This window comes from Rana temporaria, chromosome 2, assembly GCF_905171775.1.
Source record: "Rana temporaria chromosome 2, aRanTem1.1, whole genome shotgun sequence".
NCBI classification, from domain to species: Eukaryota; Metazoa; Chordata; class Amphibia; order Anura; family Ranidae; genus Rana; species Rana temporaria.
The window spans coordinates 305,971,222-305,998,794 of record NC_053490.1 but is presented as its reverse complement, the minus strand read 5'-3'; the positions used below and the strand labels follow the sequence as shown (position 1 = coordinate 305,998,794).

Sequence of the window (27,573 nt, the reverse complement as noted above, 5' to 3'; positions counted from 1 at the left end):
GTTTCCTACAAGGAAGTTCGCAGCAGCACCCTTGTAGTTTACTATCCGTAGTCGGCCACTGGCATACACGAAGTATAAGACTACATTTCCCAGAAGCCCTGTCGTTATTTCGCGCAGGCCCAGTGTGGAATTCGGCTCTGTCAGTGGGAGAAAACTGCCTGGATAGGGTTTCCTCAGCTGTGTGTGAAAGAGAAGTCGTGTTTCTCCTGACTGTGGCGGCGGCTAGAGTTGTGAGCCATGTCTCGGCAAGCTAACAGAGGAACGGAGAGCAAGAAGATGGTGAGCGGGCTGGGTATGCTGTTCTTCTGCTGACCGGGCCCATGCATACACTTCCTGTTTCTATACTGACCGGGCCCATGCATAGGACTCATAGTACAGCACAGTCTGCTTCTGGGGCTCATAGGACTCCTGTCATTACCTTTCAGTTCTCTTTGGGGTATTGCCAGTAGATTTGGTACATCTGTTCTTTCCTTTTAATTATAAGAACATGTTTGAAAGTGTGTGTAGAGAGAGAGGCAGAGACATTAGGGGCCCATGATAAATTAAGGGACAAGGTCTGACGAGTGGATGCCGCTGACTAGTGATGGTGCAGGTTGAGGAAAGGTCCCTCCAGACGCAAAACATACTGCAAAAATAGGAAGAGATAGCCCTGCCGCTATACTTGCCTGCTCTGTACAGTGGTTTTGCACAGGGCAGCCCAGATTCCCCTCTCCTCTGGTCCCGCGCTGGCGCTCTTCCTTCCTGCCAGGTGCCCCCACAGCAAGCGGCTTGCTATGGGGACACCAGAGCCAACCAGCTGCTCTGTGTGTCTATTTAGACACGCAATAGAAGAAGCGCATCAAACTCGATGTTCTGATCCCAACAAGTATCTGAGCGCATTCCACAAGGGTGATGGCCATATCTTGGGTGGAATAGGAAGGTGAATCTGAGTTGGAATTGCAAAGCTTCTACTTGACGTTTTCAAACATTCATTCGTCACAACCACCTAGAACTCCTCTGAAGCTGCAACCAAGCTCCAGGTATTTGTAGCGTCTTGTAAGCGGTTCTTGAAAGATGGTTTGGGAAAATTGAGCTTTTTTTTTTACCTATTAACCTTTATTTTCAGGAATCTTCCAGAATAGCGCCTATACCCTCCCTTGGTCCTGATTATAATATTTTTGGAGGTATATTTGCTACCCTCTCTCGGAGTAAGGGAAAGTGTTTTTGCCCTGCAGTAGTTGTCTATGAATGAGAGTTCTGTCCAGGCCTTTTATAATTGTGTGGATCATTTCTGTTTAGGTGGAAGGAGTTTCTCTCTTTCTCTCTGAAATAGTTAACTGGTAAGGTTCTCTGTTTTTAAGGACCGCTTGCTGACTGGAATAGTACTAGCTGATTTGTGAAAGGCAAACAAGGTACCGATATTCAGAAAGGGCTTGAGACCTATCTCTTGAAAATACAGACCAGTCAGCCTGACATCAGTAGTATGTAAGCTATTGGAAGGAATGATAAGATACCATTTCCATAAATTTGATCATGCGAATATCAGTAGTAACTAACATACATTTATGAAGAACAGTCTTGCAGAGCTTCACCATACTACAGTCAATCTGGTATGTCTGCAGACAATCTGCCAGAAAACAACTGGCCAGTAGGCGAATGGCAAAACTAAACTAAAATAAAAACTTGGAGCAACAGCGACCAGCAGCAGCAGAAAGGACGCGGGTGACGACACAGGAAAAGCTCCTCCCCCCTGTACGCACGTTACGTCCGGTTTGGACTTCGTCTGCGGTGGGATTAGCCACCCTAACGATGGTCATATAGTATGTACCTGGATATTACTCTGGTTACAGCAGCATGTCCAGAGGGTGATGATAATTGGTGTATTTTCTGAATGGTATAGAGTTGTAAGCAGTGGTCCTCAGGGCTCTGTTCTGGTACCAGTTTTGCTCAACTCTTTTTTTTTTATAAACCAGACCTGGGCAAAATTGTTGCCCCTGGGCTAATCTGGTCTTTAGCTGTCTCTATCAGGCCCTCAAAGCCTCCACTGTTAGTATGCTGCTTTTCTCAATGGGTGAGTTTGATCAGCTTTGCCACTTGTCAGAAAAAATGCCACAGCATGTGAACAACCCCGCTGTTAAACAATTTTTGGGTGTTAGACTGCAGCTCAGCCGCCTGTTTTTACTACCCCGACTATCCATCTGAAAGATCTCCTAAACAGTTGTAGCTATTCTTAGCGCCAGGTGTTTGTTTTCTGTATATTTACAGACCTTCCCAGAGACAGAATTGCATTTGACCCTCCACAACAGTCCCAGTTTCTCATGTGGCCCCTTGGAAAAATTACGAGAGATAAGTACTGTCATTTATAGTTTACTAACCACTTGCTGCCAGCCGTATGACTTTGTACGGCCGCAGTGTGGATCCCAATTGCCGGGAGGCCGTCTATACACTGAGATGCCGATGCGCATGCCTGGCGGCTGCAATGTCCACCTGGCACCCGCGATCGGCGGTTACACAGACAAGGACGTGGATCTGTGTGTGTAAACACAGATCCACGTCCTGTCAGGGAGAGAGGAGACCGATCTGTTTCCCTTGTACATAGGGACACAGATCGGTCACCTCCCCCAGTCAGTCCTCTTCCCCCACAGTTGAAAACACTATGCAGGGTACACATTTAACCCCTTCCTCGCCCCCTAGTGTTAACCCCTTCCCTGCCAGTCACATTTATACAGTAATTGGTGCATATTTATAGCACTGATCGCAGTATAAATGTGAATGGTGCCAAAAATGTGTCAAGTGTCCGATGTGTCCGTCATAATGTCGCAGTCCCAATAAAAATCGCAGATTGCTGCCATTACTAGTAAAAAAAAAAATAATAATTCTGTCCCCTATTTTGTAGGCGCTATAACTTTTGCGCAAACCAGTCGCTTATTGCGATTTTTTTTTTTTTTTTTTTTTTTTTTTACCAAAAATATGTAAAATAATACTTATCGACCTAGACTGAGAAATGTTTTTTTTTTTTTGGCTATTTATTATAGCAACAAGTAAAACATATTGAATTTTTTTTTTTTTCAAAATTGTCGCTCTTTTTTCATTTATAGCGCAAAAAATAAAAACCGCAGAGGTGATCAAATACCACCAAAAGAAAGCTCTACTTGTGAGGAAAAAAGGACGTAAATTTTGTTTGGGAGCCACGTCACACGACTGTGCAATTGTCCGTTAAATCGATGCAGTGCCGGAAGCTGAAATTTCACCTGGGCAGGAGGGGGGTATATGTGCCCAGTAAGCAAGTGGTTAAATATTGGCCCCCTTGATAGATGCATGGTTGGAAAGTGGTGGGGGTCTCACGGTTGACCACTATCCAAGCAACGAGACTAGCTAGAAATCTGGGACAAAGTGTTACATGTACTTTGTTGCACTTTGCGTAGTGAGATGAATGCTTTTTATTTCCTGGCAGTTTCTCTTTAGGAGTCTTGTTTTATGAGAGTGAGGCTGCTTTTGCGCTTGGTATGTTTAGGCAAGTAGACCTGTATCGCCTAACTATTTTTCTTTTCCCTTCTCTCCATCTCGCTACTGCATTCATTCTGTAGTATTGGTATTTGCCATTCATTTCACCTGCTGCATCTCTGCATCTCATGGTATGTTTCTAAACACACTTTAATTTTAGCATATTTGTGATTGTGCCGCATCTGTGAAATTGATGCAGCTCCTTACCATTTAAAATACACCTCCAAGCTTCCTGCAGCCATTCTAATGGCCTATGTGTTTTAGGATATTGATAGTAATGTAAAGCTTCTCTGAGAAACGCTGTGGAAAACATGGCTAATACAACCTACAGCACTGGAATGTGTCATTGTTCCACCTGTCATTTAGCTTTTTACAATAAACCTATGCTTTTGCAAAGGGATATTAAACTGCTTATAGAAGTGTAGTTGTGGCTGAGGATTGGCATGCTTTAGACAAATTTCACAATAGTCATAATTTACACTTCTCTACATTTTGAATGGAATACAGCCTATTAGAATGGTCAGGAGTTAAACAGTTTCACCTTTCCTTTCAAGAAGTCTTAAGTCAGAATTTGTTTGCCAGCTAGAGGATGCCTACAGCTCAACCCCAGATATACATTTTTGTTTTTGAGTAGAGGGGGTCAGAACCTCAATCGGCTTCTAAATATTGTCTGTGCCCTGTTGATGAGATTTCCACTCGCTTCCTTTTTTGTCTGACATCCATCACCTGCGCAGGAAGTGAGGGCAGATCTCCCCAGTGGAGACACCACCGGTAACCTGACAGGTTCTAACACTTTCCCACCCTACTATAAACATTGTTTTCATTGCTCTCTGTAACCCATAAATGTTTACCCACTCCCTGTACAGACTAAAATACTAATGAGATTTTTTTCAAATGTGACAGATAAAATAAGGCTGGAGTAAAAAAATTGGCAAAACCTCCAACCTCTATTCAAAAAAATAAAATAAAAAAAAAAATTGTCTGGAGTTGGGTGAATTTGCTTTGTGAATTTCTTTTAATTTTTTTTATTTTTTATTGCCCTCCATAATTAATACAATTTTGCAGGTTAAAGTTTATTATGCTGCTATGTATAGAGATTTCCTCTCTTCCTTTACATGCATGTCATATTTTCTTATATTTTATTCAAAACATTTTCTTTCCTCTGTTTGTTGCAACTACTACATGCTTATATTGTGCATGTTAGGTATTTTATTGTTTAAAGCCAAGCGGTAATAAAGAGCTAAGTTTATGGCTATTGTACACAATCACACATTGGCTTTAATTTTTTTGACTTTATTAGAGAGTTTTGAACAGTCTTATTTGGGTCTGATTGCTATGGACAAGGTAGGTTTTGTGCATCTGAATGATTGCATAGAATTACATTTCTTGGTGCTAATTATGGGTTTTGTTCCTTGTAGAACTCCGAGCTCTTCAATCTAACTTATGGATCCCTTGTTGCACAGCTGTGTAAGGACTACGAAAATGATGAAGATGTCAATAAGCAACTGGAGAAAATGTAAGTGTTGAGGTGATTTCTTGTGACGGTTTGTACTAGTGTAATTTAAGTGGAACTCCAAACAAATGACTAAATACATTGTTAAAAAATGTGATGCCTACTCTGTTTTGTGGATGCTGAAAATCACTGCAATAGGACGAGTTACTACAATGATGGCTGTTGTATGTGACTATCTTCTGCATAGAGCTGAACGATTAATCATGAAGAATCAAATTTGCGATCTTTTTCCCTTCCCGATCTTCGAAACAGCATGTCACAATCTTTCTAACAAGTGCAGAGAGTTCTCACAGCTGGAAAAACAAAATCCAAGCAGCCTGCCAACAACGCAAATAAGTGGAAACAAAGTATCTTTTTGTTCTTTTACCGAAGTGTGTAGATGAAGGAAGTTTAACCATTTAAAGACCAAACCTTTTCTGTTGTACACAACCTTTTTGGTTCCTTCATCTGGAGACCCTTTTCTCCAAGAATTGGCCTCGGGGGCCTGGGGGTCTAGCACTCCCAGGTTTGTGCAAGTATTGGCAGGACAGGCATTTTTTGCACAAAGGTGGCTCCTGAGAGGGTGATGGGGATTTGGCCATGGTGTTGGAGGCAGCAGTATTGGGCTTTTACAAGATCTTGTGACTTCTCATATACAGATGCTCGGGGAGCCAAATTTCCCCTTTGCAGGAACGATGCGAGCCACAATCAAAGCTTGGGAATGTGCTCAGGTTATACTGGCACCCACCTCTGGCTCCTTTTCACTGGCTTCCCTGCTGTGGCTGAATCCCCAGTTCCCCCAGTTTCTTACTAGACCTGACCCCATTATATGAGCCACTAAGGGGTTTAAAACTAGGATTTTCACAGTAAGAGCTGTGAAAATGTGGAACAGACTCCCTCCAGACGTGGTTCTGGCCAGCTCAGTAGATTGCTTTAAGAAAGGCCTGGATACTTTCCTAAATGTACATAATATAACCGAGTACTAAGATTTATAGGTAAAGTTGATCCAGGGTAAATCCGATTGCCTCTTGGGGGATCAGGAAGGAATTTTTTCCCCTGCTGTAGCAAATTGTATCTCATGCTCTGCTGGGGTTTTTTGCCTTCCTCTGGATCAACTGTGGGTATGGAGTTGGGTGTATGGGATTGTATTGTGTTTTTTATTTTGTTTGTTTATTTTTTTTTTTGTGGTTGAACTGGATGAACCTGTGCCTTTTTTCAACCTGACTAACTATGTAACTATGATGTCACTAGACGGAACGAATTGCCATAATTTTCTGATCTGAAACAATGGTTTGACCTGCCCAACCCCTATCTCTTTAGATATGGCATGCTTTTGGCCCTCAACTTTGGAGAATGAGCTACTTGATGACACCATAAAAAAAGCCTATATCTGATTTATATAAAGAAATGTTCACTGTCCATCTGCGTTTCCGCTTCATTCATCACGAAGCAGACACGGGCAGCGGGCCCACCACTTGTAGCGATCCTGGGAACCCCGTTGGAAACAGGAGAAATTTAGAATGGCATTGGGAGTGGGGAGCTCCCTTTCAAGCCCTGTAAAAGTGGTCAGATATTTCTATAAATGCTCTTAAAATGTTACTAAACCCAGGACACTGCATTCACTATATCTGGTCTCCCAAAGTACACAACTGCAATTGTTTTAGTAAATATAAACTGCTATATATCTTTTCTCAGCAGTATATAGCAGTCTTGTGACTTCTATCAGTCCCTGGTTAAAGCTTGTAGGAGGAGTTTCCATACTGCACTGAGCTGTCCTATCAGGATGCAGTGTTGATCACATAAACTCTCCCATGGAATAAAAAAAAAAAACAGCAATACACACCAAACTGAGCATGTGCAGCCTGACTCCAGTAACTCTTATCCAGGCCTGTTCTGGAGTCAGTGGAAGAAGAGGATCTCTGTATTCAAGATGAAACAGACTTTTTGCACAATGCATAGGATTAACCCCTTGGGTTCCACAGTGAGTATAACCAGCATGCTTTACTGCATATACAGACTGATTTTACTGTTGTGAGTTTAGTAACACTTTAATGCTTTCACCGTAAAGCCCTTTGCCAGCACTAAAAAATGATAGCTGCAGCCATGATCCTGGTATAACCTTGTTCCTACGGATGTATACTGTATATACGATCTAAGGACTGAAAGTAGTTAAAGAAACCCTGTGGTGTCTTTGAAGACCACTACTACATTGTAAATCTCTGAAATGTCCAAGTCTGTTGTGACCATGTGTATTACTGACATTCCTTAAAAGTCAGAATTGCTAACGTAATTGTGATTAGATAATGTTTCCAATAAAACACGATTAATGGCATAGTTAGCTGACCCAGTGTCGATCACTTTCAATCTGCTGGCACATAGATTGTGGTCCAGTGAACTAGAAAATCTCTCTGCTGAGAGGGTCATCATCACATATTGGTGTCAGTGTCTGGAAATTCGACAATGCTGTTGTCAAACCTGGAATTTTATTTGCTGCTTTTAAATCAAAAGTTTAGTTGGACTTTATAGGTTACCCTCAATAAAACTGGCGTGTTGCTGGATTAGAAGACCTAGATCTCTAGAGGCTCTGCCAAAATGTCTACCTGAATAAACTCCACTTTTGAATATTCTCTCTGTTGTGGAGTGCACCTGGCAATCGGGACCAGTGTTGGCTTTTACATATGTTTGGCTGCCTGTAGATCTACTGATAATTTGGAGATGTATTTTAACTGAAAGTGACCTACTACTTATGTATTTCATGGTCAACATCTGCTCCGTTTTACTTGCACAGTTTTTTTTTTTTTGGCAGGTTTACTTTTTTATATTGTGGTTTTCTGAGTACTTTATTTTATTTGTTCAAGTATAGCTCTTTTTATAGAGTTCTTTTACTAGACTGCTCACTTATTTAGTGTGCCTTTTTTATATAATCTTTTCCTCCATAATGTTTTGCTAGAAATGATCTGACATCTTGCTTGGCCAGTGAGACCAGTGCTATAATTGGTTATGCTAGATGTTTGAGAACATATATTTGTCACATCTGTATTCTGTCTGTGAAAGGATTCATCATGTACAAATTCTTAAATGAACAGGCTCTGTTGTATTTAAGAAGACCAGTCCAGTCTGGCATTTTCTTTATGGAATTGCATCAGGTGCAGGACCGTGTAAAAACGTTTTCACTGTTAAAGTAGATGTTTTAAATATCCAGGAAAGCGGAACCCCCCCCCCCCCCCCCCCGCAAAAAAGCAGACCTAACCACATAAGCCTAAAGGGAAGGACTGTTGTTGTTCCCCCAGAAGCAGTTACAAAGGGTCAAGACATTATAAACGATGCCTCTCAATGCAGTCTTGCCAAACTGCAACTAAAGCAACTTTCAAACAACTAGCTGCTGTAAGTTTTCCAATGGGAAATGTGAAGTTGGACAAGTACTTGGTACAAGCTTTTTTGTTTTTTGATGGACAAGGCATCACTAATTAAAGAATTGTGTTCTACTTTTGATTTTAATAAAAAAAAGAAATACAACTGAGAAAATCTATTTAAGTTTGTTTGGGTGTGCAACTAGTCCACTCAATCATCCTCCCTTTTTTTTTTTTTCTTTTTTTTTTCTTTTTTCTTTTCTTTTCCCCAGAGGCATTTACCATAGCAGCAAATGACACTATGTTATTGGTGGTTCCAGCAGCAGTGTGGGAAGAGTCCTAAATGTTAGAGGAACAATGCCTGGGTGGGGCTAACGGGGGTTTGAGTGTGGAGTGGAGAGTGTCGCAAGGTTTGGACATCACCTGTTATGGTTCATGTGGGTTGTGTTGTGATTTGCACTACTTTACTGACACCTATCTCCTGCAGTGCATGACGTGCTTTTTGTCTGTTTCTACTGTTCTATGTGTTTTTTTTGTTTTTTTCCTTTCAGGGGATACAATATAGGTGTACGGCTGATTGAAGATTTTCTAGCCCGTTCAAATGTTGGAAGATGTCATGACTTTCGAGAAACGTCAGATGTCATAGCTAAGGTAGTTTTTTTTTTTTTTTTTTTTTTCTGACAAAAAATAGAAAAACTCCAAAACTGATATTTTAATTTCTTAAAGCGTCACTAAACGCACATCATAAGCGATCAATAAATGCTGTATTTCATGCTGTTCATACCCACTCGGTTACTATGAGCATCTTCTTTTATTTTTTTTTCTTTACATTCTGACAAAAAAAAAAACTGGTTGATGCTGTATCTTCTTTCTGTTCATGTCCCCAATTGAGATAGGGATTGTGCAGCTGTGGTGGCAACTCTGCACATACTCAGTTTTCAGTAAGTTTCTATACTGAGCATGTGCATTTGCTTTCTATCACATCTGAGCAGCCCATGTGACTGTGTGCGTATACACAGTGGTAAATGACAGCCCACTTCATCCCTCTTCCTCCGTGCCCACTAACCAGCTAAAAAAACACAATAGGGGTAGGATATTACATGTAGATTGATGGGGGCTTTTCCTCCCTGTTATTTTAATACACAGGCTGGATGGGTGTGACCCAGCCTGCGACTAGCAGGTGTGTGTGTGTGTGTATGTGTATATATATATATATATATATATATATATGTATGTATATGTATGTGTGTATATATGTGTATATATATATATATATATATATATATATATATATATATATATATATATATATATATATATATATATATATATATATATGTATCCACTTGACCACCGCCCCATGTCAAAAAGACGTCCTGTTTTTAAAGTTGAATATCTCGATAACGGCAGCAGCTGCTGCCACAACCGAGATATTCATCTTTTCAGGGGGCGGTGGTGTACACGATAACGGCGGTCTCCGCGGCGGATTCGCCGCGAGATCGCCGTTATCGGTGGCGGGAGAGGGGCCCCCCCCCTCCCGCCGCTTACCGGAGCCGTCGGTAGCGGCGGAGGGGATCGGATGTGTCCGGCAGCTGAGCGGGGACGGGACTGAAGCTGGGCGGAAGTGACGTCAAAACGTCAGTCCCGCCCAGCCTCTTAAAGAAACAACATTTTTTTTTTTGTCATTTGAAAAAATGACATTTTTATTTTTTTTTTATTTTTTTTGCATTTAAGTCTAAATATGAGATCTGAGGTCTTTTTGACCCCAGATCTCATATTTAAGAGGACCTGTCATGCTTTTTTCTATTACAAGGGATGTTTACATTCCTTGTAATAGGAATAAAAGTGATCAATTTTTTTTTTTTTTATTTCAGTGTAAAAAATTATAAAACTAAATAAAAATAAATAAGAAAACAAAAAAAAAATTTTTTAAAGCGCCCCATCCCGACGAGCTCGCGCGCAGAAGCAAACGCATACGCGAGTAGCGCCCGCATATGAAAACGGTATTCAAACCACACAAGTGAGGTATCGCCGCGATCGTTAGAGTGAGAGCAATAATTCTAGCCCTAGACCTACTCTGCAACTCAAAAAATGCAACCTGTAGAATTTTTTAAACGTCGCCAATCGAGATTTTTAAGGGTAAAAGTTTGACGCCATGCCACAAGCGGGCGCAATTTTTAAGCGTGACATGTTGGGTATCATTTTACTCGGCGTAACATTATCTTTCACAATATACAAAAAAAATTGGGCAAAATGTATTGTTTTATTTTTTAATTCAAAAAAGTGATTTTTATCCAAAAAAAGTGCGCTTGTAAGACCGCTGCGCAAATACGGTGTGACAAAAAGTATTGCAATGACTGCCATTTTATTCCCTAGGATGTCTGCTAAAAAAAAAATATATAATGTTTGGGGGTTCTGATTAATTTTCGAGCAAAAAAATTGTGATTTTCACATGAAGGAGAGAAGTGCCAGAATAGGCCTGGTGGTCAAGTGGGTATATATGTGTGTGTGTGTGTGTGTGTGTGTGTGTGTGTGTGTGTATTTTGTATGCCCGTTTTATTAATTAACAGCAGAAGAGGACTAGAAGCTCCTGCTTGTTTCCTTGCAGACAGGCTGGGAAAGATCTGGGTCATGTGACGGTTGAATATCGATTTGGAAAAAAGTTACTTTAAAATAGTTTGTATCATCGTCCACATACAGAAATAGAAGCATACAAAAAAATGGGGTAGTGGCGCTGAAAAAAAAAAAAAAAAGAAGTGGCTAACAATAAATCATAATGCATAGAAAAAAACCTCCTGAGTGTGGATTTATAGGTATGGAACAATAATAAATGATTAATGAATAAAACCATAGAGTTGGGCGGAAGCAGGGAGCATGGTAATGGTGAGAGGGATGCAATCCTTTGCAAAAGCAGATGGTAACAGTAGAGGTCGACCGATATATCGGCAGGCCGATATTTGTCTGTTTTGGAGAAATCGGCATCGGCCGATTTTTTTTTTTTTTTTTTTTTTTTTCCCCAAATTAGGCCGATTTTTTTTTTTTTTTTTTTTCGGCTCCGGAGCTAGGCCGAGGCCGCGGCCTTTCCTGATGCTGTGACCGATTGCCGCCGCGGTCACAGCATCAGGAAATCGGTCACAGCATCAGGAAAGGCCGCGGCTTCGGCCTAGCTCCGGAGCCGCGGCCATCTTGGTACACCCTGCGTGGCAGCCAACCAGCGGGCCTGTAACAGCCTATCTGCGGCGGCCGCTGCCGACATCCTCCACTCTGGGGGAAAAAAAACGTCCCCTGACATGCTGCGCGCCCTGCCTCTGCCTACAAACCCCAGAATGCAGCGCGGGCCGGCAGTTACCGGCCCACGCTGCATTCTGGGATTTGTAGGCGGAGGCAGGGCGCGCAGCAAGTCAGGGGACGTTTTTTTTCCCCAGAGTGGAGGATGTCGGCAGCGGCCGCCGCCGATAGGCTGTCACAGCCCCGCTCTGCCTTCTGGGGATTGTAGGCAGAGGCGGGGCAGCACGTCGGGGCCAGGGACATTAAAAAACTTTCTTGTGCTGGGACTGGGAGATGGAATGGAGCCTGGAGCGCTCCGCTGGTGGCAGTGAATGACATTGGGCTGTACTGGTGGGCACTGATGAGGTAATGCACTGATGACTTAGTAATGCACTGATTGGCACTGATGAGCGCTGGTGGGCACTGATGAGGAGATGCACTGATGAGGTGATGCACTGGTGGGCACTGATGAGGTGATGCACTGGTGGGCACTGATGAGGTGATGCACTGATGGGATGCACTGGTGGGCACTGATGGGATGCACTGGTGCATTGGTGGGCACTGATGAGGTGGCACTGGTGGGCACTGATGAGGTGATGCACTGGTGGGCACTGAAGAGGTGATGCACTGAGGTGATGCACTGGTGGGCACTGATGGGATGCGCACTGGTGCATTGGTGGGCACTGATGAGGTGGCCCTGATGGACACTGATAGGCTGCACTGGTGGGCACTGATGGGCTGCACTGATGTGGCACTGACAGGCTGCACTCCACCCTAAACAATTATCTCCTCTCCACCCTAGGTTTTTGGAGATGAGGGAAAAAAATAAAATAAATATCGGCCTAAAATATCGGCCGCAAAAATCGGCAACACATATCGGCCATCGGCCGCCCCAATTTCCAAATATCGGCATCGGCCAGAGAAAAACCCATATCGGTCTACCTCTAGGTAACAGTCTATGATCCGGGGCAAAGCCTTCACAGGTTGGGGAAATAAAAGCAGAGCTCCAATATGCAAAAAAGAGAGAGAAGGCGCCTCCAGATTAGTACACATAAAAACTTTAATCATTCAAAGGTGCAGCATCCACTTACAGTAAGGTAGTAGAAATACGGCATGTTTAGGAAAGTCCCTTAGGTGTTGTCAGACCGCACTCGATGGTGGAGATCGCCTGTGTTTTTTTCCGTCGTTCAGTCCAAACGATCCTGCAGTGAAGTCCAGCTGGTATACTGCAGCGTTGTGAATGGGTTTGGAGGAAAAACGTAGGCCGCTGTGACGTCACTAGGATGCGACAACGTTTCAGAGCCAGCGCTTGTGGATGACAGAGCGCGCTCCTTTTTCAAGCATGGCTCTGAAACGTTGTCGCATCCTAGTGACGTCAACGCGGCCTACGTTTTTCCTCCAAACCCATCCACAACGCTGCAGTATACCAGCTGGACTTCACTGCAGGATCGTTTGGACTGAACGACGGAAAAAAACACTGGTGATCTCCACCATCGAGCGCGGTCTGACAACACCTAAGGGACTTTCCTAAACATGCCGTATTTCTACTACCTTACTGTAAGTGGATGCTGCACCTTTGAATGATTAAAGTTTTTATGTGTACTAATCTGGAGGCGCCTTCTCTCTCTTTCTCTTTTTTACAGAAATAGAAGGGACAATCTGCGGTAAATTTAAACCGTGTGTGGTTTTAGTATCACTTGAAGTATACAGCAAACAGACTATTCATCACACCCATTTGAATATTAAAAGAAAGATCATTTTTATTTTGATTACTGGTCAGCTCTTTCTGGTTTAGTCTTAGGCATGTAAAGAACATACATAAAGATTCAAAAATATTTTAAACAGACAATACTGGGAGTTTAAAAAGACACGTGGCCGCTTTTTAAAATTAGAAGAAATTAGATTTACCTTGAACTTAACCCTTAGGGGGTTATTTACTGTAAGAGCGGCAAGGATGTGGAATTCCCTTCCACAGGTGGTGTTTTCAGCGGGGAGCATCGATAGTTTAGTTAAAAAAAAACAAAAAAAAAACATTTAGATAAGCACCTGAACAATCGCAACATACAGGGATAAAAAAAGGAATACTGATATATAATCGCACACATAGATTTGGACACATATGTTTTAAGAATCCGTTATGTCTGAATCATTTTTATGGAAGGCATTCAGATTTGCTCACAGGCTCTCCTGTCTCAGACTTGTATTAAAGGATGTGTTGCAAGAAGCTGAGATATGTATTCATAGTACTGCTCCTCGGGTAGTTTATGAAGCATTTTTCAGCGTAAATGTCGTCCAAGGCTCCCCCTTGCAACTCTTCAATTGACTTCATCACATACTGCTTTGCATATGCTATAATTCTCTGCCAGTTTGGCAAAGGCTTAGTCTGTTTCCCATTTAAGCGGCATGTAGTTGTCTGTGAGGAACTTCAGTAGTTTTCTCGCAGACCAGAACATTTATTTACACTTACAGCATATCTTTTGGTTTTAAAAAACTTGCTGCTGTATTGTTCTTTGTCAATTTCCGCATTAGGTATTTATTTCCATTCTTTGATTCTAAGAAAAGTTTATGCTTATACAGTGAGGAAAATAAGTATTTGAACACCCTGCTATTTTGCAAGTTCTCCCACTTGGAAATCAGGGAGGGGTCTGAAATTGTTATCGTAGGTGCATGTCCACTGTGAGAGACATAATCAAAAAAAAAATCCAGAAATCACAATGTATGATTTTTTTAACTATTTATTTGTATGATACAGCTGCAAATAAGTATTTGAACACCTGAGAAAATCAATGTTAATATTTGGTACAGTAGCCTTTGTTTGCAATTACAGAGGTCAAACGTTTCTTGTAGTTTTTCACCAGGTTTGCACACACTGGAGGAGGGATTTTGGCCCACTCCTCCACACAGATCTTCTCTAGATCAGTCAGGTTTCTCGGCTGTCGCTGAGAAACACGGAGTTTGAGCTCCCTCCAAAGATTCTCTATTGGGTTTAGGTCTGGAGACTGGCTAGGCCACGCCAGAACCTTGATATGCTTCTTACAGAGCCACTCCTTGGTTATCCTGGCTGTGTGCTTCGGGTCATTGTCATGTTGGAAGACCCAGCCTCGACCCATCTTCAAAGCTCTAACTGAGGGAAGGAGGTTGTTGCCCAGAATCTCGCAATACATGGCCCTGGTCATCCTCTCCTTAATACAGTGCAGTCGCCCTGTCCCATGTGCAGAAAAACACCCCCAAAGCATGATGCTACCACCCCCATGCTTCACAGTAGGGATGGTGTTCTTGGGATGGTACTAATCATTCTTCTTCCTCCAAACACGGTTAATGGAATTATGACCAAAAAGTTCTATTTTGGTCTCATCTGACCACATGACTTTCTCCCATGACTCCTCTGGATCATCCAAATGGTCATTGGCAAACTTAAGACGGGCCTTGACATGTGCTGGTTTAAGCAGGGGAACCTTCCGTGCCATGCATGATTTCAAACCATGATGTCTTAGTGTATTACCAACAGTAAACTTGGAAACGGTGGTCCCAGCTCTTTTCAGGTCATTGACCAGCTCCTCCTGTGTAGTCCTGGGCTGATTTCTCACCTTTCTTAGTATCATTGAGACCCCACGAGGTGAGATTTTGCATGGAGCCCCAGTCCGAGGGAGATTGACAGTCATGTTTAGCTTCTTCCATTTTCTAATGATTGCTCCAACAGTGGACCTTTTTTCACCAAGCTGCTTGGCAATTTCCCCGTAGCCCTTTCCAGCCTTGTGGAGGTGTACAATTTTGTCTCTAGTGTCTTTGGACAGCTCTTTGGTCTTGGCCATGTTAGTAGTTCGATTCTTACTGATTGTATGGGGTGGACAGGTGTCTTTATGCAGCTAATGACCTCAAACAGGTGCATCTAATTTAGGATAATAAATGGAGTGGAGGTGGACATTTTAAAGGCAGACTAACAGGTCTTTGAGGGTCAGAATTCTAGCTGATAGACAGGTGTTCAAATACTTATTTGCAGCTGTATCATACAAATAAATAGTTAAAAAATCATAAATTGTGATTTCTGGATTTTTTTTTTTTTTATTATGTCTCTCACAGTGGACATGCACCTACGATGACAATTTCAGACCCCTCCCTGATTTCCAAGTGGGAGAACTTGCAAAATAGCAGGGTGTTCAAATACTTATTTTCCTCACTGTATAATTCCTAAACATAGGTTGACATATAGGGGGTTATTTTCGAAAGGCAATCCACTTTGCACTACAAGTGCACTGGAAGTGCAGTCGCTGTAGATCTGAGGGGATGATCTGAAATAGGGGGAAGCTCTGCTGATTTTAACATCCAATCATGTGCAAGCTAAAATGCTGTTTTTGATTTTCCTTGCATGTCCCCCTCAGATCTACAGTGACTGCACTTTCAAGTGCACTTGCAGTGCAAAGTGGATTTGCCTTTGGTAAATAACCCCCATACTGTTGTACATTTGTCTGCTGACCTCTCTGAAATTGTATAAGCTTTAAAGCGGTAGAAAACTGCAAAAATAAAATCTTCTATCTGCAAGTAAATGTAATAATATGCTAGTATCCTCCTTCACCTGATCTTCATGGGCAGCTGTCTTTGGTGGAACTGCGATGATGTCACTCCCGTGAATGCATGTGGGAGTCACGGCTGCTGCACGGCTTTCTATGGACGGCACACAGTCCATTGAGAGGAATCTCTAATCCACTCTGAGAATAACACACAGACAGAAGACATATGCTGTACATACTATTAGAGGTTGAATCTGGTAAATATCATCAGACTCGGAGAACAATATTTTTTTATTAAAAATAAAATAAAAAAAGTTAGACTGTTTTGTGGATTTTCAAACAGAACTGTAATATATTATATGCTGGCTATACAAAACATACAAAGCTGCTCTGTGTAATGGTTTTGCACAGACCAGCCATGATTCTCTGCATCTAGGGTCCCCCACCAATGTTTCTGGCTCCTCCTGCATTGAGTGCCTCAACAGCAAGCTGCAAAGTATTGTATAGAGTGCCCCAATAGCAAGGTAAAGAAAACTTCAGCACTCACTTCCTGCCCAGGACTACATGTCCCATGAGGCATTGCTCCTCACATATTCACAAGTTCTCAGGGACTTTCTGACATGTATGGACGGTGTACTGAGCTGTATGTGTTCTGCACTGTATTTCCTGATATTTAAACAAATAATGCATTTCCGTTATGCAGGCCTGATTAAGCGATTAGTTCTTTCGGCCCTAATGCCAACCTTCAACTAGGCATTTTGTAACAGTGGAGCAAGATCACCATCCATCTTGTCTCTTACCTGAAGAAGGTGACTTCCTAAAGTGCCATGCTGGTGAACTTCCCTGTGTAAACCCTCTTGCTTTGCTGGCATAGTGCAACCAGTGTTAGCGTTTTATTCCAGCTAAACTAATATTTGCTATAATTTCTGCAATCCTTTCTTGCTCTTAGGCACTTTTTTCACTGAATTAAATTTATATTGAGCAAGGGATGTGCACAGTTTAACTGGAACGTCCTCCACGATTTTTCCTGTAAAAGTTAATTTAGGATTCACTCCAACCCATCTCCTTATTTGACATAAACTATAGAACTTAGAGTGCCACTGCGAGATTCCCCAGTGTCTCACACAGTGAATGAGTGCCAGCCTGCCGGCATCAAAGAGGTTCTTCTGGGCCCTAGCAATAGTGCACTGAAACAAACAAATGAGAGTCCGCACTCAGGAAGATCCAGCAAAAGTACATGCAAGTTCACTTACAGCCCAGCTCCTCCTGATACACAAGAGTTGGATTTACTAAAACTGGTTAGTGAAAAATCTGATGCAGCTGATCACCTTTCAACTTCAGCTTGTTCAGTTAAGCATTGACAAAAAAAAACTTGGAAGCTGATTGGTTTCATTGCAGTGCTGCACCAGATTTTGCACTCTCTAGTTTTATAAATCAACCCCCAAGTGTCTATTAAAGCAGGCGAAAGTGCAAATAACTGAAATACCCGTGTAGCACTATGAATTAAAGCAGAGTTCCCCCCAAAAAAATAATGAAAAGTCAGCAGCTACAAATACTGAAGCTGCTGACTTTTAATAAATGGACACTTGCTGTCCAGGGCGCCTGCGATGTCCTCACTCGAAGCCGATCTGTCCCTTGACTCTCGGGTTGAGGCGCCATGGGGATGTGCCGCCATCTTCGGTAAGTGATTTGGGAAGTGAAGCCTTTGCAAGTTCACTTCCTGGTTCCCTACTGCGCGAGCCGTGCTGCATGATCTCACTGGTCCCTGCTGTCTTCTGGGACATGTGTGTCTCCCCAAAGACAGCGGAGGAGGGGCGATCTATGCCCAGAAGTGGGAGCAAATGCCTGGATTACACAGGTATCTCTCTCCCCCCCCCCCCCCCCCGAAAGGTGCTAAATGTGACACCGCGGGGGGATCCGAAAAGCATAAGTTTCATTTTTGGATGGAACTTCACTTTAACACAAGTAAGATTTTTTTCTAACCAGAAAATTATTAATCTTGCCAAAGATCTTCCAAGCTTTACTTTTTTCACAATGTATATTGCAGTAATTGGTTTTCTTTAGCAAAGCAGTATGGTTAACATTGTTCATTCTGTTATAATCTTTGATTTTAGGTTTGAAATGCACAAATTCTTAGAAACCTAGGTAGAGTTTCTCTACTTATTTATTATTTCTCTGTGTTGGTACAGGTGGCATTTAAAATGTACCTGGGGATCACACCCACAATTACAAACTGGAGCCCAGCGGGTGATGAGTTCTCCCTCATTTTGGAAAACAATCCTCTAGTAGACTTTGTTGAACTGCCAGATAACCATTCTACACTTATATACTCCAACATGCTGTGTGGAGTACTGCGTGGAGCTCTAGAAATGGTAAGTTACTAAATCAATGGTTCTATTTGTATGTCAAGAATCCAGTTATAGATGTTGCCAATCACTCCAACCACTTTTAATCTTGAATGTTTTCACAGTAGGCCTGGACTCGGAGGAGCCACATAAGCCTTCCAAATAAAAGGCACAGGGGCTGGGGGGTTCCCAATCGCTGTACGTAGAAGTAAAAGGCTGCTGTCACAGCCGTTAGTTTGTTTTCCTCCCATTGCTGCTGTGCCATACCAGCTACCACTCAGACTAGTTAAGTCACATTTTCCAGGCCACCCCACATAGTCTACAGCAGGAGTCTCAAGCTGGGGGCCCTCCAGCTGTTGCAATGCCTCATGGGACTTTTAGTTTCACAAGGCTGACAGTTACAAGCATGACTCCCTCAGGCAGAGGCATGATGGGACTTGTAGTTCCGCAACAGCTGGAGGTCCACCAGTTTGAGACCCCTGGTCTACAGCCACCTTCTAAGGATCAGCATGCTCTCAAGGAAAGTGTGCAGCTCTAAACCCCTAGGACTTCAGTTAACGCCCTCCTGGCACAGGAGAGTGAAACTAATTATGCACGTAATGTCTTGATTGCTATTATCGCCTTATGTATTGGTTTGATTTTTAATTGTGTATTTTTGTAAGTGTAGTAAAATTAATTTCTCTTATCGTCCATGGACGGACACAGCTCCTTAAGTCTTGACAAGTGGGTTATGTTCCCTGTTTACAGGAGAGGACTAGGCAGAAACATGTTAAATGGTTAAATACATGTTACATTAACAGAGTTGAACAGCCCCGCCCAGGGGGCAGTCCCTCCAGACATAACCCTCCTCACTGAAGCATGCAGCCTCAGTTTCGTTCTGCCTAGCAAGGAGAAAGGACGTATGGCTCCCTTTGGGCCCAGCGCCCTGAGGAGAAATTTTATTTTATTTTCACTTTTTCTTGAAGAATCTTCTTTCAGCTGTCGGCTGAGTGACAGGCTGGATATTATAGATCCTTGTAGTCTACTCAGTCCGACCAGCAAGCGTGGGCACACCTATGCAAAGAGGCTTGGTCTGCCACGCCGTACCCCATGACTCCTGGGGTGGCCAGTGAGCTTTGCTCCGAGGTCTACATATGACTGGGCTGTGGTGTTGCCTCATTCACAGTGGACTGGGCCGACAGCTACCTCCATTGCGGTTGTAGGTCTGTCAGGAATGCGTCAGCGAGTCCTCGCTCGGACGGGTAAGTACAGTCCCTCCCGCTTCGGTGGGTTGGTACGGCTGGGGTTCGGGGGTCCTCTTCTCCTCCCTTCCCCTGCTCTTTTCTCTCTGCTGCATTGCTAAAATGCTATTTTGTACATATACAACATGTATATTGTCAGGGGGGGGGCCTGCCTGAGGGGACTGTGTATATGGCCAACAGAGCCTATAGCTCAGTGGTTACGTGCCTGCCTGCCATACATTGAGCGTGTCTGGGGCATTCCTGTGAGGGGCTTTGTCCTTTGGGAACTTTTTAAGCCTTAAAAGGCTTTTTACTGTTTAAATGCGGCATTTTGCCGCCATCCTGCTGACGCTGGCACCATTTTTTGGGTGGTTTTTCAATTGTATTGAAAACCCCATTGGCGGCCATTTTGTCATAGCCGCGCCATTACGCAGGCTAAAATTGCGGTCGGCCATTTTTCTGTGGCCGTGTTCTGAACGCTCGGCGACCATCTTTGGATGGTCCTGGCACCTAGTGCTGTATCCTACGGCGCACACGGGTCCCTTCGGCTGCTGCGTTCCCTCGCGGTTTCTTTCCTCCCCACACGCCGTGTGCTGCGGACGGATGGCAGCGCTGGGCAGTCCCCTCCCGAGGTGAGCCCCCTGGATACCCTGGTTAGTGCAGCATGAGGTGAGTGCCCTGCATAGGGCCTGGGAGCGTCTGTTTTTTGTGTATACATATACAACAGGTGTATGTATTACTCTCCCTGAATTGGTGACTGAGATCCCCGGTTCTTCGGTCCGGGAAATAGTCTCTCTTCTTTTTTGTGGACGGTGATTACGACGGACGCCAACCTTTCGTGTTGTGGGAGCCCCTGGGGGTCCAGTCGGCCCAGAGTCGCTGGACTTGAGTGAGCCTACGGCCACGCCTCCCTGTATGCGTCCGCTCTCGTCTGTCCTCAGTAACTACTCAGGGTCGGGCCTGGTTAGTACCTGGGTGGGGTTCCACCTGGGGATACCAGGTGCTGTAGACCCTGTCTACCATCCGACTCAGTTTTGGAGTAGGACTCCGTGGTGGCGTAGGTTTTTTCTTTCCCTGAAGAAATTGCAGACTCTTCCGTGACTTGGGTCTTTCATCAGGTATACCGACAGGCGGACTACTGGAGTCGCCTGATGCTGGACCAGGACGACTGGTCTTGGTACTTGGAGTCAACTCCTTTGCAGGAGGTGAGTCTTACAGGGCATGGATCTCCTAGCCGTTCTTCTCAGCCGCAAGGGTGTCAAAACTTGTGACCAGGTATGGTGATCCTGTACAGTCGAGTTGGTGGCCCTGTGGGGTATGTATCAACGACATTATGTTTTTCCTCCTTTGTAGTGGCCTCCCCGGCTGCTCCGCAGAGTGGAGGCTGGGGAATCGCAACGATTCTAATCGCTCCAGGTTGGCCTTGGGGTCCTTGGTTCGGCGGTATCGGGCGCCTTGTAGCGGAAGTATCCTGGCGGTTGCCAGGGTGGGAGTTCCTTCTGTCCCTATGCCACATACTTCCTCCTGTTGTACAGTCACTGACTTGCTCAACAGGGGTATTGGAAGCCAGACTTTAAGAGACCGGGGTCTGTCCGACTCGGTCATCTCAATCATGCTGAGGGCACGGTGATCTTCTTCCGGGAGATCTACCGTCGCATCTGCCAGGCTTACATCTCTTGATGTAATCAAGATGGAGCCTCGTCCAGGGACATACTCTGTGTCCAGGGTCCTGCTGTGTTTTTTTTTTTTTTTTTTTTTTTTACAGCCTGGAGTGGATCCAAAAATGGCTTAAAGCACTGTTTGGGGGCAGATTTCAGCCCTGGCTGTGTTCTTCAGTGGCCCTTTTTTTGCGGCCCGTTCCCTGGTGGGTACCTTTTTGTGCAGGGGGTTAGGCCTACACTTTCCCCTCTGGGCCCATCTCTTCCCCCATGAGTTGTGACTCTGGTGCTCTCGGTTCTTCAGGAACCTTTTTTCTTTTTAGAAACGTCAGAGAGATCTCTTGACAAATATCTCAGAAGGTGGCCCCTTTGGTGGCCTTTACATCTGTTAGAGGGGTTTCTGGTTGGCGGCCTTGCCCTGCAAGCCGCCATGCTTGGCCCTCTGTAGGATTAGATGATGGTGGTGCGCTCGTGACTTTCCCTTCTCCCGAAGGTGGTTTCGAACTTTCGCCGGGATAAGAACATTGTTCTTTCATCCTTCTGTCCTCAGCTGGCGCATCCTACGGAGGTTGTCTTTCATACTTTAGGCACGGTACTCACTGCGGGTGTACCAGCCTGCTACGGTTCAGCTTCGGAGATCTGACTCTTTTTTTTTTTTTTTGTGTCAGTGTCTGGTCCACAAAGGCCTGGTGGTCTACTCGACCTCTTTTTCGGTGGATCAGGCAGGCTGTCATACGGCCCAATGCTCTTAGGGGGCGGGCCCCCCTTGCCGGTCACGGCACTTTCGACCAGGGCAATGGTGCCTCCTGGGTCTTTTTCCGACTGCATGCGTCGGTATCACGGGTGTGCGAGGTGGCGACTTGCCCGTTCACGCTTTTCCCTGAATTACGTGGTTGCTGTGAGTACATCTTATGATGCTTCCTTCGGCTGCTAGTTTTTGCAAGTGGCTGTTTAGGACTGCACCTCCTCCGTTGAGGAGCTCTGCTTGTTTTGGGGTGAAGTTACAATTGGTTTTACTGATATATTTCCCACCCCTCGTTTTGACACTTCTTGGGGACGTCCCACTTGTCAAGACTTAAGGAGCTGTGTCCGTCCATGGACGATAAGAGAAAATAGGATTTTTTGTACTCACCGTAAAATCCTTTTCTCTGACGTCCATGGACGGACACGGCTCCCACCCCTCCTTTTTAGGTTTGTACTGCTTGTTACGAACTGAGGCTGCATGCTGCAGTGAGGAGGGTTATGTCTGGAGGGACCGCCTCCTGGGCGAGGCTGTTCAACTCTGTTAATGTAACATGTATTTAACCATTTAACATGTTTCTGCCTAGTCCTCTCCTGTAAACAGGGAACATAACCCACTTGTCAAGACTTAAGGAGCTGTGTCCGTCCATGGACGTCAGAGAAAAGGATTTTACGGTGAGTACAAAAAATCCTATTTTTATAGACTTGCAGTATATACATCTAGAAGTAGAATGCCTGAAAAGTCCCACCCAAATCTGGAATTCTATACTTAAAGATTTAGGAATGTTAGCATGCATAAGCTTGGTGTGACCACTTGGTGGTTGTTTCTACTTGCTAATCCGTAACAAATATGTGATGCAAAATAACAGACATCACAAAGGTGTTATCACAATAAGCTATTCTGACTTCATTTGCGGCACCTTTGTTCTACGTCTGTAAGTCAAAGCATTGAAGTTACAGTCCTTTGAAAATGTATTCATACCCCTTGAAAATTTCCACATTTTGTCATGTTACAACCAAAAACGTAAATGTATTTTATTGGGATTTTATGTGATAGACAATTACAAGGGGGCACATAATTGTGTAGTGGAAGAAAAATTATAAGTTTTGAATTTTATTTATATATAATTTTACAAATATCGGAAAAGTGTGGCATGCATTTGTATTCAGCCCCCTTCACTCTGATACCCCTAACTAAAATCTAGTGGCACCAATTGCGTTCAGAAGTCGCCCAATTTGTAAATATAGTTCACCTGTGTGTAATTTAATCTCCGTATAAATACAGCTGTTCTGTGAAGCCATCAGAGGTTTGTTGGAGAACCTAAATGAACAAACGGCACCATAAAAGCCAAGGAATACATTAGACAGCTCAGGGATAAAGTTGTGAAGTTTAAAGGGTTGGGTTATAAAAAATTATTTTATATATATATATATATATATATATATATATATATATATATATATATATATATATATATATATATATATATATATATATATATATATATATATATATATATATATATATATATATATATATATATATATATATATTTTTGAACATTTCACAAAACATTGTTAAATCCATTATCCGAAAATGGAAAAAGTATGGCCCAACTGCAAAACTACCAAGACATGGCTGTCTACCTAAACTGATGAGCCAGACAAAGATAGCATTAATCGGAGAAGCAGCCAAGAGTCCCATGGTAACTGTGGAGGAGCTACAGAGATCCACAGCTCAGGTGGGAGAATCTGTTCATAGGACAACTATTAGTCATGCACTCCACAAATCTGGTCTTTATGGAAGAGTGGCAAAAAGAATGCCATTGTTGAAAGACGGCCGGTTTGCAGTTTGTGAGAAGCAATGTGGGGGACACGGCAAACGTGGAAGAAGGTGCTCTGGTCAGATGAGACCAAAATGTAACCTTTTGGTCTAAAAGCAAAGCGTTATGTGTGGTAGAAAACTAACACTGCACATTACCCTGAACACACCACCCCCACGTGAAACATGGTGGTGGTAGCATCGTGTTGTGGGGATGCTTTTCTTTAGCAGGGACAGGGAAGCTGGTCAGAGTTGATGGAAAGATGAATGGTGCCAAATACAGGGCAATGTTAGAAGAAAACCTGTTGGAGTCTGCAAAAGACTTGAGACGGGGCAGAGGTTCACCTTACAGCAGGACAATGACCCTAAACATACAGCCAGAGGTATAATGGAATGGTTTAGATCAAAGCATATTCATATGTTAGAATGGCCCAGTCAAAGTCCAGACCTAAATCCAATAGAGAATCTGTGGCAAGACTTGAAAATTGCCATTTAGATGCTCTCCGTCCAATCTGACAGAGCTTGAGCTATTTTGCAAAGAAGAATGGGCAAAAATGTCACTTTCTAGATGTGCAAAGCTGGCATACCCAAAAGGATTAGCAGCTGTAATTGAGTGAAAGGGGTTCTACAAAGTACTCAGGGGGGCTGAATACATATGCACACCACACTTTTCAGATGTGTGTGTTTTTTTTTTTTTTTTTTTACAAATACCTATTTAAATACCTATTTATTTTCCTTTCATTTCACAATCCCACTTTGTGTTGGTCTATCACATGAAATCCCAATACATTTATGTTTTTGGTTGTAACATGACCAAATGTGGAACATTTCAAGGGGTATGAATACTCTTTCAAGGCACTGTAGATGATTAGGGGAAAGGGAATAGCCGCTCCAGGTGGGAAGCCAGATAAATATCCTCCATTGCAGACAACTCAGGTGCAGGCAATGCACTTGGCAAAGCAGGAACAAAGATTGTCTCTGGACAGCCGCACTCAGTCATAGCTATGACTAAGCACTAGTTTCAGTGCGAAACGCGTCGGCAGTCAGGTTTTATTTTGCTATGACTTGTAGTGCTGTAGTGCTGTCTTTTCAATAAAAGGCTACAATTTGTTCAGAGTGCGGCTGTCCAGAGACAATCTTTGTTCCTGCTTCACTGTAGATGATTAACAGGACTTTGTCACCATTACATGCCTAACCAGAAAAGCGCATGAAGTGAAGGATTTTGCATAACCATGGGTCAAGTTGGCTTTCTTTATTAATCTTGGATCCCATCCTTATTGGTAATAGACCATTTATTTCCAAGCATCTCTAAAACTTCCTAGGCGTGTCAGGGGCTCTGTTTTCCTGAAATACTTAGGAGCGCACCTTCCCTATCCCTGAGGTTGCACAAAACTGGCTATAGAGTCATGACCTCAGCATTCACACGTTTTGTGACGGAGGCTCAAATGAGGCTTCCCTGGCTACTGCCAGGACCTTCACTAACACCACAGAGGGGTAAAACTGAGTCTCTGGAATACAGAGCATCTGAGCTGTCGGTGTCTGAGGAATTTTAAAGTAAAAATAAAAATTGATAACGGCCTTTAAGCACATTTACTCAATATGCTTATCTGGTTGGGTCCCTTTATAACAGTAGCCAGGCAACTAACAATTTTAGAAATTAGGTCAGCAATTGTGGCTCCAAGTTTCTTTCAGCACCGGTTTCTTAAATATGTTGTGCACACATACTAAGAGGATTTTTTTTCTAACTGTGGCTGGGACAATACCTCCAGCATTTATTATATATTGAACATTTTATTTTCCTCCTCACTCCCACCTTAACTTTTATATTTCTCATTTTAACCTTCTGTCTGCTTTCCTCACAACTCAGTTTCCAATGAAAATATATGTACAAACTCTCTTTCAGGTACAGATGGCAGTTGATGTAAAATTTGTGCAAGACACACTAAAGGGTGACAGTGTTACAGAAATCCGGATGAAGTTTATCCGACGGATTGAAGACAACTTGCCTGCAGGAGAGGAATGACCGCAGGAACTATCTCTCAGTTGGTGTTGTTGCTCTCTGAGGGAAAGCATCATTTGTAGCCAACTTTCTGATGTTTCTTCCTTTTAGTTTGAGTTTGACACAAAAGTCTTAGATCAACGTACATGATTCTGGACAAATGAAAAAAAAAAAAACCTTTTCCCCTTTCTTTCTTTTTTTTTTTTATTTGTATTTCAGTGTGACATTTTGTGGCTTTTTCTTTTACCATATTCACAAAAACATATAAAACAACTAGAAGTATATGATTCTGCAGCATGCTCTGTAGCATATATACTTTCTATGGCTAAGAGTGACCACGCACTGTCCAAGTCTGCACAGCCTTTCTGGCCGGGGGGGGGGGGGGGGGATGACCTTGAATTCCCTGCAAGTAATAGAGCAATGTTTGTTCTACCTTTTTTTTTTTTTTTTTTTTTTTTTTTTTTTTTCCCACTTGTGGAACCGTGTAAAAATATATAGGCACCCAAGTCTTAAGATGTGGGAAAAAAAAAAGTTACTTCTCAATGGGAAAGCTTAGCCTGGGATGCCTTGCTGAACTTCACACCAGAGGTTCCCTCATGATGTCAGTCACCCCACCACATCAGCGGCTACCATAAAAATGAGACCCACCTTCCCGATCACAAACTTGCCCCTGTACATTAAAGGTCCCCATCGCTTCAGAACCCTCAATCATACAGTCCCCTCTTCAAATCAGAGCCCGACCTTTTAGCTTCAGCAGGTGGCAGAGGGCTGGGAGGTGGAGGAAGCAAAATTCTGCCTGCCATTCAATTCTGGGGGTGACCCTGCATCCCACCTGCATTAAAGTCATGCTTTGCCAAGGTGCTGAGGAGCTGTACACCATCCCCAAAGCAATAAATGATGTCATGCATCCTGGCCCTAGAGCGTTATTTGTTATGGTTCTGACAGTCTGTACAATGGCAAATTGGGTTCCATGCCTGCAGCACCCTGGTTGAGAAACACTGTAATTCCAGCATTTCCAGATCTGTTATACAGTGCAATTCTAAATGTTTCTCATTAAGAAATGAAAGGAAGTATTTAATTGTATATGTGCTGCTTCCGCTCATCACATCACTGGGGGTTCGGGAAGATGCAGATGTTTCAGCTTTAACCTGTTTCTTTTGGTAAGACCTCTAACTTCTCAGACAGGGGAAAACATTCTAAATGAGATTATTTCATTTGGGGAGCCAATTTTTATGAACTAGCTGGACTTCCACACACCTCCTGTTTTATGTCACCGTGAAAAATCTAAAAGCATAAAGCAGGATCAGCAGTGTCGCAATGTTTCTATTTAGCTATCGTAAAACTCCAATGCAAGAATGAGCCAGTGGTCTCTGTCAAGTCAATTTTAACAAAATGGCATTCCATTATTGTAGTGACAACATGACACATGCTTTAGTTCACTTTTCATTTTTAAATATTTAGTAATTAGAATGAAATGTATTATTAACCTAAAAGCCCCAGCTGGTGTCAGGTTGGGATATGATGTGGTTTTACAAAATGGGAGCAGATGAGAAGGATATCAATCTAGTTCTGCTGCTGATTTATATACTGAAGGCATTTTTCCGGTGTTAATCTTCTATTGTTTTGTCGGTTTGTGTTTTACATAATTATTTGTCTAGTATATTTGGAATAAATACATTTTAAAACAG

At 43.1% G+C, this 27,573-nt stretch overlaps 1 protein-coding gene across 2 annotated transcripts; it reads left to right on the top strand.

The window, feature by feature from the left end:
- TRAPPC3 (trafficking protein particle complex subunit 3) lies at positions 1-27,573 on the top strand. 2 transcript variants are annotated; one of them, XM_040337326.1, is made up of 5 exons: positions 1-279; positions 4,902-4,999; positions 8,877-8,976; positions 18,290-18,472; positions 25,790-27,573. In XM_040337326.1, exons 1-5 carry the CDS (start codon positions 238-240, stop codon positions 25,907-25,909), a joined length of 543 nt encoding a protein of 180 aa, XP_040193260.1. In that variant the 5' UTR covers positions 1-237; the 3' UTR covers positions 25,910-27,573. The 2 variants fall into 2 exon arrangements, with proteins under 2 accessions (XP_040193260.1, XP_040193261.1); XM_040337327.1 differs by lacking the exon at positions 1-279 and adding an exon at positions 3,596-3,614.

What these genes read in the sequence shown, in the direction of transcription:
- TRAPPC3 (XM_040337326.1), top strand. Translation starts at nt 238, where the DNA reads ATGTCTCGGCAAGCTAACAGAGGAACGGAGAGCAAGAAGATG. An exon ending in GAACGGAGAGCAAGAAGATG is followed by an intron (nt 280 to 4,901) that starts GTGAGCGGGCTG and finishes TGTTCCTTGTAG; the next exon opens with AACTCCGAGCTCTTCAATCT. An exon ending in TGCGTGGAGCTCTAGAAATG is followed by an intron (nt 18,473 to 25,789) that starts GTAAGTTACTAA and finishes ACTCTCTTTCAG; the next exon opens with GTACAGATGGCAGTTGATGT.